The sequence below is a fragment of the Juglans microcarpa x Juglans regia genome, chromosome 2S (genome assembly GCF_004785595.1).
Source record: "Juglans microcarpa x Juglans regia isolate MS1-56 chromosome 2S, Jm3101_v1.0, whole genome shotgun sequence".
Taxonomy (NCBI): Eukaryota; Viridiplantae; Streptophyta; class Magnoliopsida; order Fagales; family Juglandaceae; genus Juglans; species Juglans microcarpa x Juglans regia.
Window position 1 is genome coordinate 23,085,201 of NC_054597.1, and position 15,634 is coordinate 23,100,834.

The 15,634-nt window shown below is 38.4% G+C and overlaps 1 protein-coding gene across 1 annotated transcript; it reads left to right on the forward strand.

Moving 5' to 3' along the window:
- Positions 1-337: 337 nt before the first annotated feature.
- On the forward strand, positions 338-2,900 carry LOC121251551 (trimethyltridecatetraene synthase-like). Its single transcript, XM_041150827.1, has 2 exons — positions 338-1,291; positions 2,187-2,900. Exons 1-2 carry the CDS (start codon positions 377-379, stop codon positions 2,808-2,810), a joined length of 1,539 nt encoding a protein of 512 aa, XP_041006761.1. The 5' UTR covers positions 338-376; the 3' UTR covers positions 2,811-2,900.
- Positions 2,901-15,634: the final 12,734 nt, after the last annotated feature.

Consider the following 15,634-nt stretch of genomic DNA (forward strand, 5'->3'; position numbering starts at 1 on the left):
TAACTCAGCGCCATTCCAAATCACTCTCCCAACAATCTCCATGACAATCAACAATCCAAAGGCTGAATATATTGGGACCGCTAGATAAACGCATATGACAAAAGGTACATACAGTACGTAATAGAACTACAATCATGATTTGTTCTTGGATATTCGAAGGATAAGATCATAACATCATTTTCCATGTGCAGCTGACAGTACCACACTACCGATAAAATTAGACGACAAAAGAGAAAAAGATTAAACAATAGCAAAGCACCTGATATTGATATTTATCAACTAATTTCGACGCATGCCATGCATCCAGCTTACTCAACTATATAAATGCCAAAATCCAACTCAAACTTTCACTACCCAGAAAACCTATATCTCACTTATGGAGGCTTCTTCTACTTCTTGGGCTGTTTTAGTATTGGCATGGCTAGCTATTATGCTCTTTCTCTCTAAAGTAGCACCCTTCAAACATCGCCTCCGACAAAAATCTCCACCAGGTCCCAAACCTTGGCCTATCATAGGCAATCTAAACCTTCTTGGGTCCCTCCCTCACCAATCCCTTCACAAATTGTCACAGCAATTCGGACCAGTCATGCAGCTTAAGTTTGGGTCCTTTCCTGTGGTGGTTGCCTCGTCTCCCGAAATGGCAAAGCAATTCCTTAAGACACATAATCAGATCTTTGCCTCTAGACCCCAAAACGCTGCTGGGAAGTACACCAGTTTTAACTACTGCAATCTCTTATGGGCCCCTTGCGGACCATATTTGCAGCAAGGTCGCAAAATATGTCTCTCTGAGCTACTTAGCTCAAAAAGACTAGAGTCCTCTGAGTACATTCGTTTCGAAGAAAGACATGAATTTGTTTCACGGCTATGCGCATTGTCTGGGAAACCAGTTGAGGTGAAAGACCACCTATCACGCCTCAATCTCAGTATTATGAGTAGAATGGTATTGGGTAAGAAGTATTTCAGCGAATCCCAGCTCGAAAATTCAAAGATGACATTTAAAGAATTCAGAGAAATGTGTAACGAGTGGATGTTGCTTAATTCGGTATTGAACATTGGGGACTGGATACCTTGGATCGAGTTCCTAGACTTGCAGGGATATGTGAAACGTATGAAGGCTTTGGCAAAAAAGTTTGATCGGTTCTTTGACCATGTCTTCGATGAACACATGGCAAGTAGAGAAGGAGTGGAACAATTTGCGCCGAAGGACATGGTGGGTTTTTTATTGCAGCTAGTTGATGATCCTAGTGTTGATGTTAAGCTCACCAATGACCAAGTCAAGGGCCTCACTCAGGTATAACTATACTCTTCGGCCATTGATGTTTTTTCTTGTTTAAGTGGAATACCGTTAAAAAGTGAAGTAAATAAATGCGGGAGAGTTCATATTTTACTATCAACTATGCAATACTAGCCTCACACGTTTCATATAGAACGGAGGTTTGATAGATCTTAATGCATGTTTAATTAGGATTGTGGTGAAAAATATAACTTATAGGGCTTATAACTTATAGCTTAAGTAATAAGTTATACTATTAAAAAGTTATTTACTGTTTGGTAATCATCTGTATAAAACATTTTCAAACATGTACATTTGTTTAGAAACAAATTAAAGATGTGTTTTATGATGATCATTTGATTTTTTTCAAAATTATGGTCACATCTTTAAAAGTTTAAAAGTTATAATTATCGTAAAATTGTATGGATATTTTTATCTATTGATAATATTTTTAAAATTTGAATTACATTCCGAATTATCCAGAAAAATACGTTTGAGGAAAAACATCATTTAAAATTATCAAATGATATTTTTTCTTAGACCGCGTACTTTTTAGCTTATTTGAGATTAAAAAGTACTTTATAATGTAACACTCAAACAACCTAAGTTTTTTATTAAAGAGTTTTTAAGACTATTTAAGCACTTTTAAGACTCCTAACAGAAACCCAAACAGGCCCTTAATATTGGTTGCTAGATATCCGTCTTCAACCGGTAATTTTTTTATATACTGTATCAGTTGTGGTTATTTGGGATTGCTTATTACTAGTCGATCAAGTTTAAGGATGTATATTTAATATCGCTTCCTATTTGTAATAATATTAGTACCACAATTAAAAAATATTTAACGTTTGTTTGAATATAATTTATTGACCATAATTAAAAAATCTATATAACGTTAATTTGATATTTTTAGGATCTCCTAGTAGGAGGGACAGATACATCTGTGGTTACGATGGAATGGGCAATGTCAGAACTCTTGAAGCAACCACACCTCATCATAAAGGCAAGAGAAGAGCTCGATAAGATTATTGGGAAAGACAGATGGGTAGAAGGGAAAGACATTACACAACTTCCTTATATTGACGCAATTATGAAAGAAACAATGAGGAAACACCCTGTGGCAGCAATGCTTCCCCCACATCTAGCTCTTGAAGATTGTGACATTGCTGGTTATCATATTAGTAAAGGTACCAGAGTAGTCATAAACACATGGAGTATAGGAAGAGACCCATCAATATGGGATGCACCTGAAGAGTTCCGCCCAGAAAGGTTCATTGAAAAAGCCATTGATGTGAAGGGACAAGATTTCACTCTATTGCCATTTGGATCAGGGAGGAGGATGTGTCCGGGATACAGTCTTGGACTAAGGATGACTATGACAACCTTGGCTAATATGATACATGGATTCGAGTGGAAATTACCGGACAATATGAAACCAGAAGATTTGAGCATGGAGGAAGCTTATGGTTTGGCAACAACTAGAAAGTTCCCTCTTGTTGCAGTCATGAAACCTAGACTACCATATCATCTTTATTAATGCTCACTTGTTAGCTTGAATTATCCATCTTGTATCCCAGAACGTATTTTCGTAATAATTTCAATATTGGAGCAGCTTGATATAATTGTTCTTGATTTCCTTGATCTGAAAAAGCTAGTCACAAAAATTTACAGATTTCTAGGAATTAAATATTAAAAATCTGGTGAAACAAAAAGTTAATCAAAAAATAAGAAAAATCAGACTAATATTCAGTGGATATAGATCTAAATATCTAAGCAATCACTGATATTACCGCATTGCTATGGGTTGAGAAGGTGTTGGAGTGGAAGGGTTGCAGTCTTGAAATGGGAAGATGGAAGTGGGCAAGTTATGGTGTTGATTGAGGCTGTTGTGTTGTGTTCAAAGACAGAAATGGAAAGGTGGTTGATGACAGTTATACGTGAAGAAGAAGCTTGCAACGGTATCGTGTTGTATAGAATTAGTTTCATCTCTTTAATGGAACGTGATTGTTTAATGTCTTTTTTCTTCTTACTAATTGTAAACGGTGTTGTTTTACTTAATGAACTGTAATAGGTGATTGTTATAACACTGTCGTTTTGATAAAACATTCACAATAAATAAGGAAGTTGGAGGGTAAAGTCCCCAACGGAAATTCTTTCATTCTACAGACTTCTCTCTTCTCTCTCAACTTCATTCTTTCTTCCTTCCATAATTCTGGAAAGTGACTCTCTCGAACAAGTCAGTTTGGGTCCATTACACGCATGTATGAAAATCAAAATATAAGGAAATAGTAAAGTAATCAACATAGATATCTTGGTAACGAATTGAAAACTCATTTAAATAACCTCTTCAAAATCTAAAACAACTGAAAGGTATCCCTTATAGAAATCATCTGTTATAATTATTCGTACATACAAACCCTTGTACCTCATCAAATACTTTTATATCTTAAAAATGAGATTTTGGCTTTCATTCAATGCCTTCTATACTGTGGGACCGACAACCCTAGTTCTGATGTCCGTTTGACTCTAGACATGCTTGAATGAGTGACCTTCGATCTTGGTGGTCCATTTGTGCTCTGGCCTTGGAGGATGGAAGAGACTAATGGGGAGAAGGTGTGCACGTTCTTTGCAACTTACCTTGGGTTAAATCCCGCACTGCTTCTCTTAATAAGGGTCTCCCACATAGCACTAGACCATACTTTTGAGATCAGACGATATGGCCTCTAGGCTTGTAATCTATTTTTTTCCATGCTCACTTTGGATGTGACATCTCTTATCGAGTATGGGCCTCCGTGTACAATAACTGCCGCCCTTTGAGCCCCTCTATGTTTTTGTGGAGAGCTCCCATGTCTGCATCGAGGTTGTCCTTACCCTTTGCTAGCCCTTTTTCAAGACTAGTTGCACTTTGCCTGCCAAGCCATCTCCTTGTCGCCCGCCTTCCGTCCTCGATGACATTCCATCCCTAAAATTTCATGAGGACTATCTGTAATGCCCATTCTTGTGGTGAGACTTTAGGAAATAGTTTTATAAAGTAAGATGAGAATTACTAAACTTTTTGAAACTTTTCTTTTCCTCCCTAGGATATTTAAGATTCTATATTTAAAATTAAAACCTACTTAAAAGAGTGTTTGCAGTTGTATTCATTAATATTAAAATATAAAATTCATTAACAAAATGTGAGTTCAGTCGTTACATAAAACATGCTTAGGCTGATGTCACCTTTTTCTTGGGCCATATTTGTCCTAACGCTTCATTCTCATTTTGTTCCTGGGAGAAGGAGGGACATAAAAAAATAAAATGAGTCAAATACTCAGTAAGCATTACTTTATTTTTGTACATACTTTACATAAAATATTTATTTCTTTTGAAAACATTGTAAGGTGGATTTTTTCTTTAAAAATGTTTCCATTCCTTATAAAAACATTTCCTAACACCTTGCACATTCACTTATAAATAAACTAAATAATTTCATACATCAAATTAACTGTTATCACTTTCCATTGCGTGTGTTGGGGTTAGCAGTCTATTGGACCAGACTTTGCCCATGGGCCTTGAGTTAGGAATCCATTTCAATTAGAGGTAGCACTGGGTGCACTATCAATACTACTTACCTGGCATTACAATCTAACTAGTCCGTTGGTACCATTAGTGTGAAGCCCAGCCATGTGAAGCCTAAGACTAATTTGGAAGTGGGTTTTTTCTTTCTCATAGTGTGTATGTGTGTTTTCTTTGGTGAAGTTGGGCCTTATATGTTGTTTAAGTGGGTTTCATTTTCAGTGTGAGAGTATTCGATTCTGGGCCCAACCCGTGTAGGTGAACCCATAAGCTGGAAGGAAAGGCCCAGCCCCTCCCTCTATGCTGTGTTATTTTGACCAAAGGAAGGAAACCTTAAAGTTCCTTCTTTTCCCTCAGCGTCGTGCAAGATCTTCACTCCCTCTCTTTGTTTGTTTTTCCCCCCTTCGTATAGCAGAAGGTTTCTGCCGTCCATGGCCTGCAACACCTCTCCCCACTACCACCACCTCGGCTCCATGTGTTGGCGTCGTTCGCTCATCCCCTGCCACCGTCTGACCACTGTTCACTACCATAGTCGAAGCCGAGTTCCCTGCATCCAGCGCATGGCTTCTTTCAGCCATGTGAGCACTGCCGCCTCTGGTCACTGTCTCACCACATTCCGTCTTCGTCGCGCCCTTCACTCTTGAATTTCTTGGCTCTCTCTCTCTCTCTTCTCTTCTCTTCTACCCTCGGCTTTGGTGTTGCCACCACCAACGCTTGCCGCTGTTAGACCTCAAGGTTGGTAGATCTACTAGGGGTCTCAGCCAGCGTCTCAAATCCGTTGTCGCACAGCATTCTTATCCACATTATTTTGCCGTCACTTTTATGTCTTAGATCTGTCGACCACTGTCTCTCCTAGCTCCATCGCCACTGCCCTGTCGTTTGACAATCATGGTGGGCTCTTCGATCTCGGCATCCATCCCTCCAATTCCCCCCACCTCTTCTCTCTCTTGGATCCTCTCCCTTGTTCTGTTTCTTGATTTCTAGGGTTCCGCCACTGTGAGCCACCACTCCCAGTCGCTCTACAGTGGTTGTCCAACCACCTCTTGCCCTTTTCCCCTCTACTCAACCTTCTTTCTCTAAAACTCTGCCTAACCCGTGCCCAAGCCACCCATTTTAGGTTCTGCTGGGCCACCAACCGCCACCCTCCAATATAAGATTCCCTTCGTCCACCCTCTTATTTTCGTTAGATCTGCCACCCACTATATTCCCAACTGTAGAGTGCCACGTGCTGCCTGAATATGTCGTTATCCACTGTGCACGGCCACTGCTGCTTCCACACTTTGCCACTCCTGGCACTATTATACAACGCGCATGCACACATGATTGCCTTCCGCGTTGTAAGAAAAACCCTAGACTAGCCCTTAGAGTACTTACATTAGAAAACTGTTATTGTAGTCTGGTTGTGATTGGCTAAGTGGCTGAGGGCTTATGGAGCAGTTTGATAATAAGTGTAGTTGGTGATGAACTGTTTGTTGAAGTTGGGTGAAGCATTGGAAATCGCGTGTAGTTGTGATTTGTGAATATGTGAACCTATGTGTTGTTTGCCCATTGTTTGATGTATTATTGCCATGTCATCCAATATCTGCCTGTTCACGCATCTGCATTATTATTATTGTTAATTATCTTGATCGTATTAACTATGCTTTGATCTATGTCTGTGGCGTAATTAATTTGTTAATTGTGCTATGTTCTCTAGTTGTGTTATGAAACTGGAAAACTGTACTTTGTATCATTTATTGAAAACATGTTTTGTGGGTGGGTGTGAATCACGACCCCATGCCAAGATGAGACATTATCTCGGTGGAGCTCCTCTGATTACTCGAGAGCGTGTAAAATTGAGTAATGTCCCTCGAGTTATCGCATGGCGATAATGGGCTCGGATGACACTGTAATGCTCTCATGCTGACTTCGTGGCCTCTCTGCTGCGGATGCTAGAGGATGCCTGGTCACGTACGGACTAGACACGGAGTTGGCCATCGCTCGTTACTAAGTCACATGCACAGTCATTGCCCGTTGTCTGACGAACGGAGCAAGGGTGTGCGCATGGTCCATAGGGGAGACCATGGTGCATGCGTAATTAAGTGGACGCTTTAAAAAATGGAAATGTGGATTTTTGGTGTGCGTGGCATTTTTTGTAAATTTTTGAGAAGGATATTGGTTTCATGCATTGTTGAAAGATCTCATTTTTTAAATGCTGTGATATGTCCACTTTTCTGTGTTTGTCTTTTTGGATGTCACTTTATTGACTTTACTTGCTGAGATTTTGAAATCTCATAGTGGTGTTCCCACCAGTGGTTCCGCTTTGCAGAACTGTAGATTTTGATATAGAGGAGAGTTATGAGCTTGGATAATCGGTTCCAATTAAGGAGTGAAGACTTAGGTACCTTTCCTTTTACGTAGCGTTGTTTGGTGTTTTCCTTTTAATTAGTTGGATGACTGTATAAGTTTTATGTTGAGGATTGGTAGACTGGTGGCTTATTGATTATTTGTTTGGGATTGTAATTTGAATTTCCTAGTTCTGTTAGCAGTTCAGCTCGACCTTTTTATTTTTCCGTTATGTTTATAACTGCACACTTATTTATTGCATGCTTGCACACACTTGCTTTCACAATGCACGTGTGACCCAAGCGGCCAGCACCCTAGTGTCGCGACTCCCGTAAGTTTGCACGTGGTGGTCGAGGTGCAACAATTAGTCATTTAGTTATGGCCGTTACATAGCTTCATACATTAAAACATTGCTTGCATTTCTTTTCCTTTTCTTTTCTTTTCATTTGTTTCATTCGTCAGTCCATTTCATTTCATGAAACATCATTTCATAGCATAAGCATAAACATCATCATTTCGTAGCATTATTTAGACATCCTTTTGTAGCATCATTTTATAGCATCATTTAAATATCATTTCATAGCCTCAATCATAATAATCATCATTTCATTTCGTGGAACATAAAAGCGATAGTACTACGTATAACATCCATTTCACATCCATACAACTATTATTAAGGTACTTAAAAAAGGGGCTGCCAAAGAAGGCCCATTACATACATATACCTTAAAACATTAATACTTTAGCATACTTTCACAACACATGATTTCATTTCTATGAAAACATTTCATTTCCATAAAGAGAATATTTCATTTTCATGTCATTTAGAAACTCTAGAAGAATATGAACAAATACTTATGCGAAGCCCAGCCCATTTCAAGTCCAATTTTAGGGCCCAAAGTCCAGCCTATGTGTGGTGCCCTCGACTCCTATATGTGATTTGGCGAGAGTCGTGAGATCAGGATGATGGCCACTCAGGTCACACGCTCCATCGCTAAGTGCAAGTGTGTGTTTACATGCAATATATGTGCAGCATAAATAACGCAACGAGAAAAATGGAGGGCAGTCAAACTAAGTACCAGAACGTTTTAAGCAAATACAACCCAACACAAGGTCCTCCAAGAGGTTAATATAGTCATCCGGCTGAAAATAAATGAATGAATAATAAAGGGTCCAATAATAAATAACGCAAAAAGCCCATCATCATACCTCAGGTGGGGCTGGTCCCTCCTGCTCATATCCTTCATCTGCACCAAAGTCTACGATCCCATGAAACGAGACTGTAGATAGGAATACCACAATGAGATTTCACAATCTCAGTAAATAACTCAACAGAACTACAACCAAGAGATTCAAGCATGAAATTATACAAGCGAACCTGTTTAGCAGTTATGAAAGCAAAAACCCCCAAAATCATTTAATTATAGCCCCTCACACCAAAAATCCCTTGGTACCCAACCACAGTCATTTTTATTACTATGTACACCATGGTCTCCCCTTGGGATGACCCGCACACCCTAGCTCCCTTCGTCACACCACTGGGAACGACCGTGCATGTGTCTTCATTACGAGAGTTGCCCAGCTCCATGCTCGGCGCGTAATGTGACTAGGCAACCTCTAGCCCCCGCTAGCAGAGGGGCTTCAAAGTCATACCAAGAGCGTTACCGTCTTAGCCGAGCCTGTTGTCGGCCGGCGACAGCCCATGGGATGTCACTCGGTTTTAAATGCACTTGAGTGACTATAATAGTTCCACTGAGATAATACCGCATCTTGACTTGGGGTCGTGATACGCGTGCACCCACACCAAAATATACATTTTCCAAAAACCAGATTTCAGATTACACAGCACAACATAGAACACAACACAATTAAATTAATTAATAGCAGTAATATGCATGACATGCAATTTATTACAGATTGCATGACCTTGGAATCAAATTTTAATAAATGGTTTTCACCCTAAGGTTAGTATGTATATTTAGGATTTTGCAGTGCAAAGTTTATTTTTACTTTTTTTGGAGTTAATAGTAACCTCGATAGTAGTATTTTCAAAATCACAATGTGAAATATCCAAATTTGGTTAGAGAAGTTTAATTTGGACACTTAGCAAGCTCTTAGCAACACTTAGTGAATTGTATTGGATACTTGGCACCAAGAAGAACCATGAGATGGAAATGTGAAGGAAATGAAGCATTGAGATCATGCCACCTAAGCAAAATACTATTCCATCCAACCATCCATTTTGTGCCAAACAAAAGAGAATTTCAACCCTAGTTATACCCCAAAATTTTGGTTGAAATCGAAATCCTAAACGGTTTTCCCAAACCCCTAATTTGTTTCCAAACCGTAAATGGAGCTAGTTTCTACCATAATGTTTAATCACTTCATTAAATCACTTTCACATGCATTAACCAATCAAATTCATGTTATAACATAATTATTCAATCATTTAAACCTTGGAAGTTTTATTGGACAAAAAAAAAAAAAAAATTGGGCTTGAAAGCGACCCAAATCCTCTTTAAACCCTAAATTGAGGCCCACTCGATTAAGGCCCATGACCCAAGAAATTGGGTCACCTTTGCAAGGTTTATGGAGAAATTTCCCCCCATCGAAGTCTAACCAAACTCTACCCAAAATAACCCGAAGTTGTACTTGATTTGAAGGCCAAACCACCTCACTCACTAAGTCTCATATGGTAGCTCTAGGCAGCACTACCGTGCGCTGGTTTTGCCCATTTTTTTGAGCTGACAACCATCCCTCAAGCTCATTCAAAGCCCTCTCATCACGCCCTCAGTTGTGTAGGAAGACATCTAGTCAATTTTCCTTTCATTTCATCCATTTCCAACACTTTTCTTGGAGAGAAACCTAAAGGTTCTCTCGAACAGTTTTCCTGAGTTACTTTGTACACCCTTTTTGAAACTTTGGTAAGTATTTTCTCACTAAGTTCCTTTCACAAGAGTTGTTACTATTTGAGTCTAGTTTTTGTGGACAATTTTTTTGTTGATTTTCATAGTAATTCGATTGGTCTACAGTTGTTTTAATCATGGAAAGGTCTTTCTGGGCAATAAACTGGATAATGCTTGTTATGTTGATGATTTTGACCAAGCTATTGATAGTTCTTGATCCAAAAGTTTTATGAAGTGTAGTTAACATGTTTATGTAAAAGTTTGATGAGGACTCGTTGCATGTTATAAGATTTTAATGAATTTTTTTCTTAGATCTAAAAGGTTGAAAACTGGAATGAGTAAAATAGTTTTTGTTTTGTTAAAATTTAGATCTTTCGTGGTTAAATCATGCTCCAATGGCTTTGATATTTTTATATGATGATCCTAAGTCTTTGTTATACATGTTAGGATGTTAGTTTGAATATTTTTGGTATTTATTTTTAAATATATGGTTTTTATCCATGAGGAAACTCGATTAGGCCATAAAGTTGAGGTTTGTTGTTCGATCCATGTTGTGGTTTAATTTTGGCCATGTGATCTTGAGAAAATTTGTTTTTCAATTTAAGTGTTGAAGTTGAAAGTTTGGTTATGGATTTGTCATTTTTGGTGATTTTTACTTGATGATTCAAAAGATGATATTTCTAATGAGTATGTTAGGAATATATTGGAAGTTATTTTTGAACTTTAGAGTTCTTGGAAATGTTTTAAAAGGAGATCAAACTTTGTGAATCAAAGATTATGTTTTTAGTTAAAGTTTGGAACTTTTTGTTAAAAAGGTTTGTGTTTTTATGAAGTGGATTTTTTTTTTTTGTAAACTTCTTAATCATAGGATGCGATGATCTATGTTGCAATATTTTGGTTTAAGCATAAGTGATGAGATTGATAGAAATTGCAAAAAAGAATAAAGAAAAATGGCCTATGTGTGTTTCGGCCTTAGTGTATTTGTCATGGTTATGATTTGTTTTAAATTTTTCTAATTAGATATTTAGATTTAGAACAAAATTTACATGATGAATGTAAGTTTTGTTAAAGTTTGGAGTTACGATGCAAAATCCTTAAGTTAAGAGTAAAATGGTCATTTTTCCGAATGTGGAGGGTTACATAAAAGTTTTACTCTAAGATAGTATTTTTATGTTTCTATGTTATTAGTGATGAAATTATAACAATTAGAAATCCTTACTTACAGTTTCTCGTGTTTCGTGTTTTCTCCGTAATGCGACAATCACTATAAGTTAGCTTCTAACTTACTCTCAGATTACTTTGTAAGTGTGATTGGTATGGGAACTATTGTTTTTGTACTTATATTATCATATATGTCATGCTATGCCATATCACTAAATGTTTATCTGTTACACATAATATTCTATCAATAAATATTTATCTATTATATAATATATTCTGTCACACATTATTTATCTGTTACACGATATATTATATCACATAATATTTATCTGTAGCATGGTATATTCTGTCATACAATATTTGTCTGTTATATTCATCTGTTACATGTTATGCTATGTCACGAAATGTTTATCTATTTCATGTCATTCGTGTTACGTACATGTCACGTTACATTAAGTTAGGTCATCTGTCCTTTCGTTTCATGTCACGTTATGTCTCAAGTACAGTTTGTGTATCTTGAAACCAGTATTTCCACTTAAGTCAAATTTGTTTACGTTTATCATGACCTTAAATGCTAGGACGGGGTAATATTCTTGTGGAACTCATTTGTTCATGCTGAAGTGTCTAAACCAGTGTGAAATTCCTTAGGTTAACAAGGTAAAGATTAACAGACTTCGAATGAGGCCTAATGAACTGGTCATTGGAGCGAAATCAGGCACTAACGTCGATGGTGCCACCCACATTTCAATTTCATTTTATACGCAGTCGTGTTGGTGTAGATACCTGACATGGAATACGTACATTATGTGTTCCACAACAGGTGCAGATAATTGTGAACTGGCACATATGTTAACGCACTCACATCTGGTGCAGATACCTATGTTGTGATGCAGTAATCGGTAGAGACATATGGCTCAAGGGGACCTGTGTAGCACCCAAATTTCACTTTTATTAGATTCCAAGTATATGTATTTCACGTTCATGCTCATGTTATTTAACATTCAGTTCAATTCATGTTCAGCCTCAGTTCAATTCACATTTAGTTCAAGTTCAATTTTTGTCAATTTCATGTTTAGCTTTATGTCATGTTTAAGTTCACATAAGTTTAGTTCTTTTCATGTCAGTTCATGTCATGTCAAGTTCGAGCTTAATTCATGCTCTGTTTAAGTCATGTCAGCTCATGCCATATTACATGTCAAGTCATGTCATGCTTGTTTTTTATTATGATTATGCCTTTATGCTTTTACTGCCATGTATGCATTTGTAAACTGTATGTTAAGTTTCTTGTTAACTTGATAAGATTTGTATTCAAATCTCACCATGGTAGTCCCAACTACCATTCCCCCATAATGGTAGACGATGTGCGAGGATTAGGAACTGCAACAGACTCTGACCGACTGCAGAAGGTCGATTAGGCGAAGTAGACAAGACGCAGAGGTCTTCGCCTCCACGATCAGATTTATAGATAGTATTTTGGCGTCCTTAGTCGAGTTACATGAGTTACTCGATGGACTATCCTAGTAGTTGTTTTATGCATGTACTTATAGAGCTCTGTCTCCGATACTTTTGAGATTACAGATGTTTTGGACTTGTGCTATAAACATGGATATGTATCACTTTCATGTTTATGTAATATGGTTCTAAGTTATTTTGGGATACGTATAGTTTGGTGCACAATATTGCTTGAAGAAAAAAAAATGATTTATTTTTTAATTTTGACTTTTTACTCATATTTCTTCTATAACTTAAGCTTATCCTCTTCATCATAAATGATCTGCTTGCTCCGAGATGAACTTCCCAATACTTAGAAAAAGTGAGCCACCTATCCTTTGACCTTCCGGCACTGGCCAGGCATCCATTACAAATATTGTATATTGCTAGATGCATTGCATCTTTAATATTCATGAACCGGGTCAGGTAACCTTGTGTTGCATGTCCCAAATTTTTAGATATCCATCTGATCCTAAGTGGAATCTGGGGGCATCACTGCATCACTCATTAAAAAGTCACACGCACGGTCATTACCCGTAGGGTGATGGAGAAAGCTAGGGTGTGTGTATGGTCCATAGGGGAGACCATGGTGCATGCATTAATAAAATGATTCTATCGATTTTATGTGGATCATGACCCCAAGCAGAGATGAGACATTATCTCGATGGAGCTCTTCTGGTCACTCGAGAGCGTGTAAAACTAAGTGACATCCCCTGGGTTGTTATCGGGCGACAACAGGCTCGGGCGAGACAATAATGTTCTCGGGTCGACTTTGTTACCTCTTTGCTGGCAGAGGCTAGAGGATACTTGGTCAAGTATGCACCGGGAGAGAAGCTGGGCATCTCTCGTTACGAATTTCCACGCACGGTCGTTACCCGTTGTAACGCCTGTCCTTGTGGTAGAACTTTTTTCAAAATGATTTTAGAAAAGATAACGGGAATTACCGTTCGATTTAAAACTTTTTGCATCCATACCCAGGGTGCAAGACTCTACGTTATAAAAAAAATGAGATTTGAGAATAAAAGAGGTTTACAATGGAAAACATCAATTTTAACAATAAAAAGCCTCTCATACATTTAAGGACTCATGCCTAAGCTTCCGTACTCTTCCCCATGGGCCGTGTCCATCCTGACGCGTACTTCTCATTCAGTTCCTGTGGGGGGGGGGGGGGAGGGGCATACATAAAAACTAAAATGAGTCGATTACTCGTAAGCATTACTTCATACAGTTAAAATATAACAACATAGGTTTTAATTCATCATTTTTTGTACATACTATACGTACATGCATACGTGCATATAGTACGTACAGGGTTTTTCTTTTAAAAGGGGCTTTCTTTTCGTAAAATGTTTCTCCCGTCAATGCCTTCATTTCTTTAAGAATTCGATGCATTCATGCATTCATACATTCTTTCTTATCACTTTCATTGGCCGGTACACACGGTTGCGCCCCGTGTGTTGGGGTTAGCGATCTTCCTTTGGACCTGGACTCCACCCCTGTCCACGGGTTGGGAATCCCTTTTCAGTTAGGGGGCAGAACTGGGTGCTCAATCAGTACTACTTACCCAGCATTGCAATTTTCCCATTCATTGGTACCCTTTCCATTCATTCATATGGTCATTACGTATCTTCATACAGTAAACGTTCATTTCGTTTCAGTCATTTCTTACAGTTCAGTCCTTTCAGTTCAGTCTTTTTCATTTAACAGTTTGTTCATAGAAAAACATCATTTGAAAGCATGAGCTTAACCATTATCTTTCATGGCATCATTTAAAACGTCAGTTAAAGCATCAGTTTAAAGCTCGAGGCACAAGCCTCGACATTTCTTTTCAAAGAACATCGTTTGGGGCGTAAGCCCAAAAATCGTCTTTCTTGCCATGCATTTTCGTGGAAGATACATACAATAGATACAGCGTATAGTCATCTATTCACATGCATACAATTAATACATTTGGGTGCGTAAAAAGGGGCTGCCAAGGAGGGGCCGTACCTACTTATACCTTTGAACACTTAGCATGCTTTTCGCAAAACATCTTTCGTGTCTTTCGTTTCGTAAGTAAAGAAAAGTGTTTCATTTTCATTTCTTATATTTTAGAAACCTCTAGAAGAGTATGAACGTAATACTTACGTAGACGCCATGCTACTTTCATATCATGCAGTCTATTCATGTGTGTGTCAGATGGCAACCTACATGCACACACATAACCTTGACGTCATTCTCTATCTAGTACATAAGCAACTTAAACTTAGAAGACATAAGCTACACTTCACTTGGAACACTTTCCTTCTATCTCGTGCTCTTACGTGTCCTTTACTATGGTAAAACCTTCGAGGACCACTTACGATCACTACCTCTTCCAAACTCAACGTTCTACTTCGAGTGCTCATCCCGACACATGATTCCGACCAACGAAATCATGCATCCCAATCCTAAAAATACACCTATCACTACCTTCATGCACCTTAGCCCACACTAAATCCTCATTCCCATCTATACAAGCCACACGGCTCTAAGCCAACTTTGAGGCTTAAGCACCGTGTAACTGTGCTCAGGACAGATTACCCATTACATATGGTGAATCCGTCCGGCACATGTGTCTAACCTGATTACACATGTACCTTACCCCTTTATCACCTGAGACCAATATATAACATGTTGATCACCTGCTAGTAGGGACAAGGGCCATACTCTGATACCAACCTTCTCTTAACCGGGCTAGCATGACTCTTCATGCTACCCTTCCCTTTTGACAGTTCATCCTAACACTTAACACGACAAGACTCCATTCACAACCACACCTTACGTCATGTCATACAGCTTGAGACTACTCCCAAGCTACACCGTGACCTTGTCACATCACCTGACATCCCACTGTGACATTCTTATGCCAACTCTTAACTCATCACGAGTACGGTTCCTCACG

What these genes read in the sequence shown, in the direction of transcription:
- LOC121251551 (XM_041150827.1), top strand. Translation starts at nt 377, where the DNA reads ATGGAGGCTTCTTCTACTTCTTGGGCTGTTTTAGTATTGGCATGGCTA. An exon ending in AAGTCAAGGGCCTCACTCAG is followed by an intron (nt 1,292 to 2,186) that starts GTATAACTATAC and finishes TGATATTTTTAG; the next exon opens with GATCTCCTAGTAGGAGGGAC.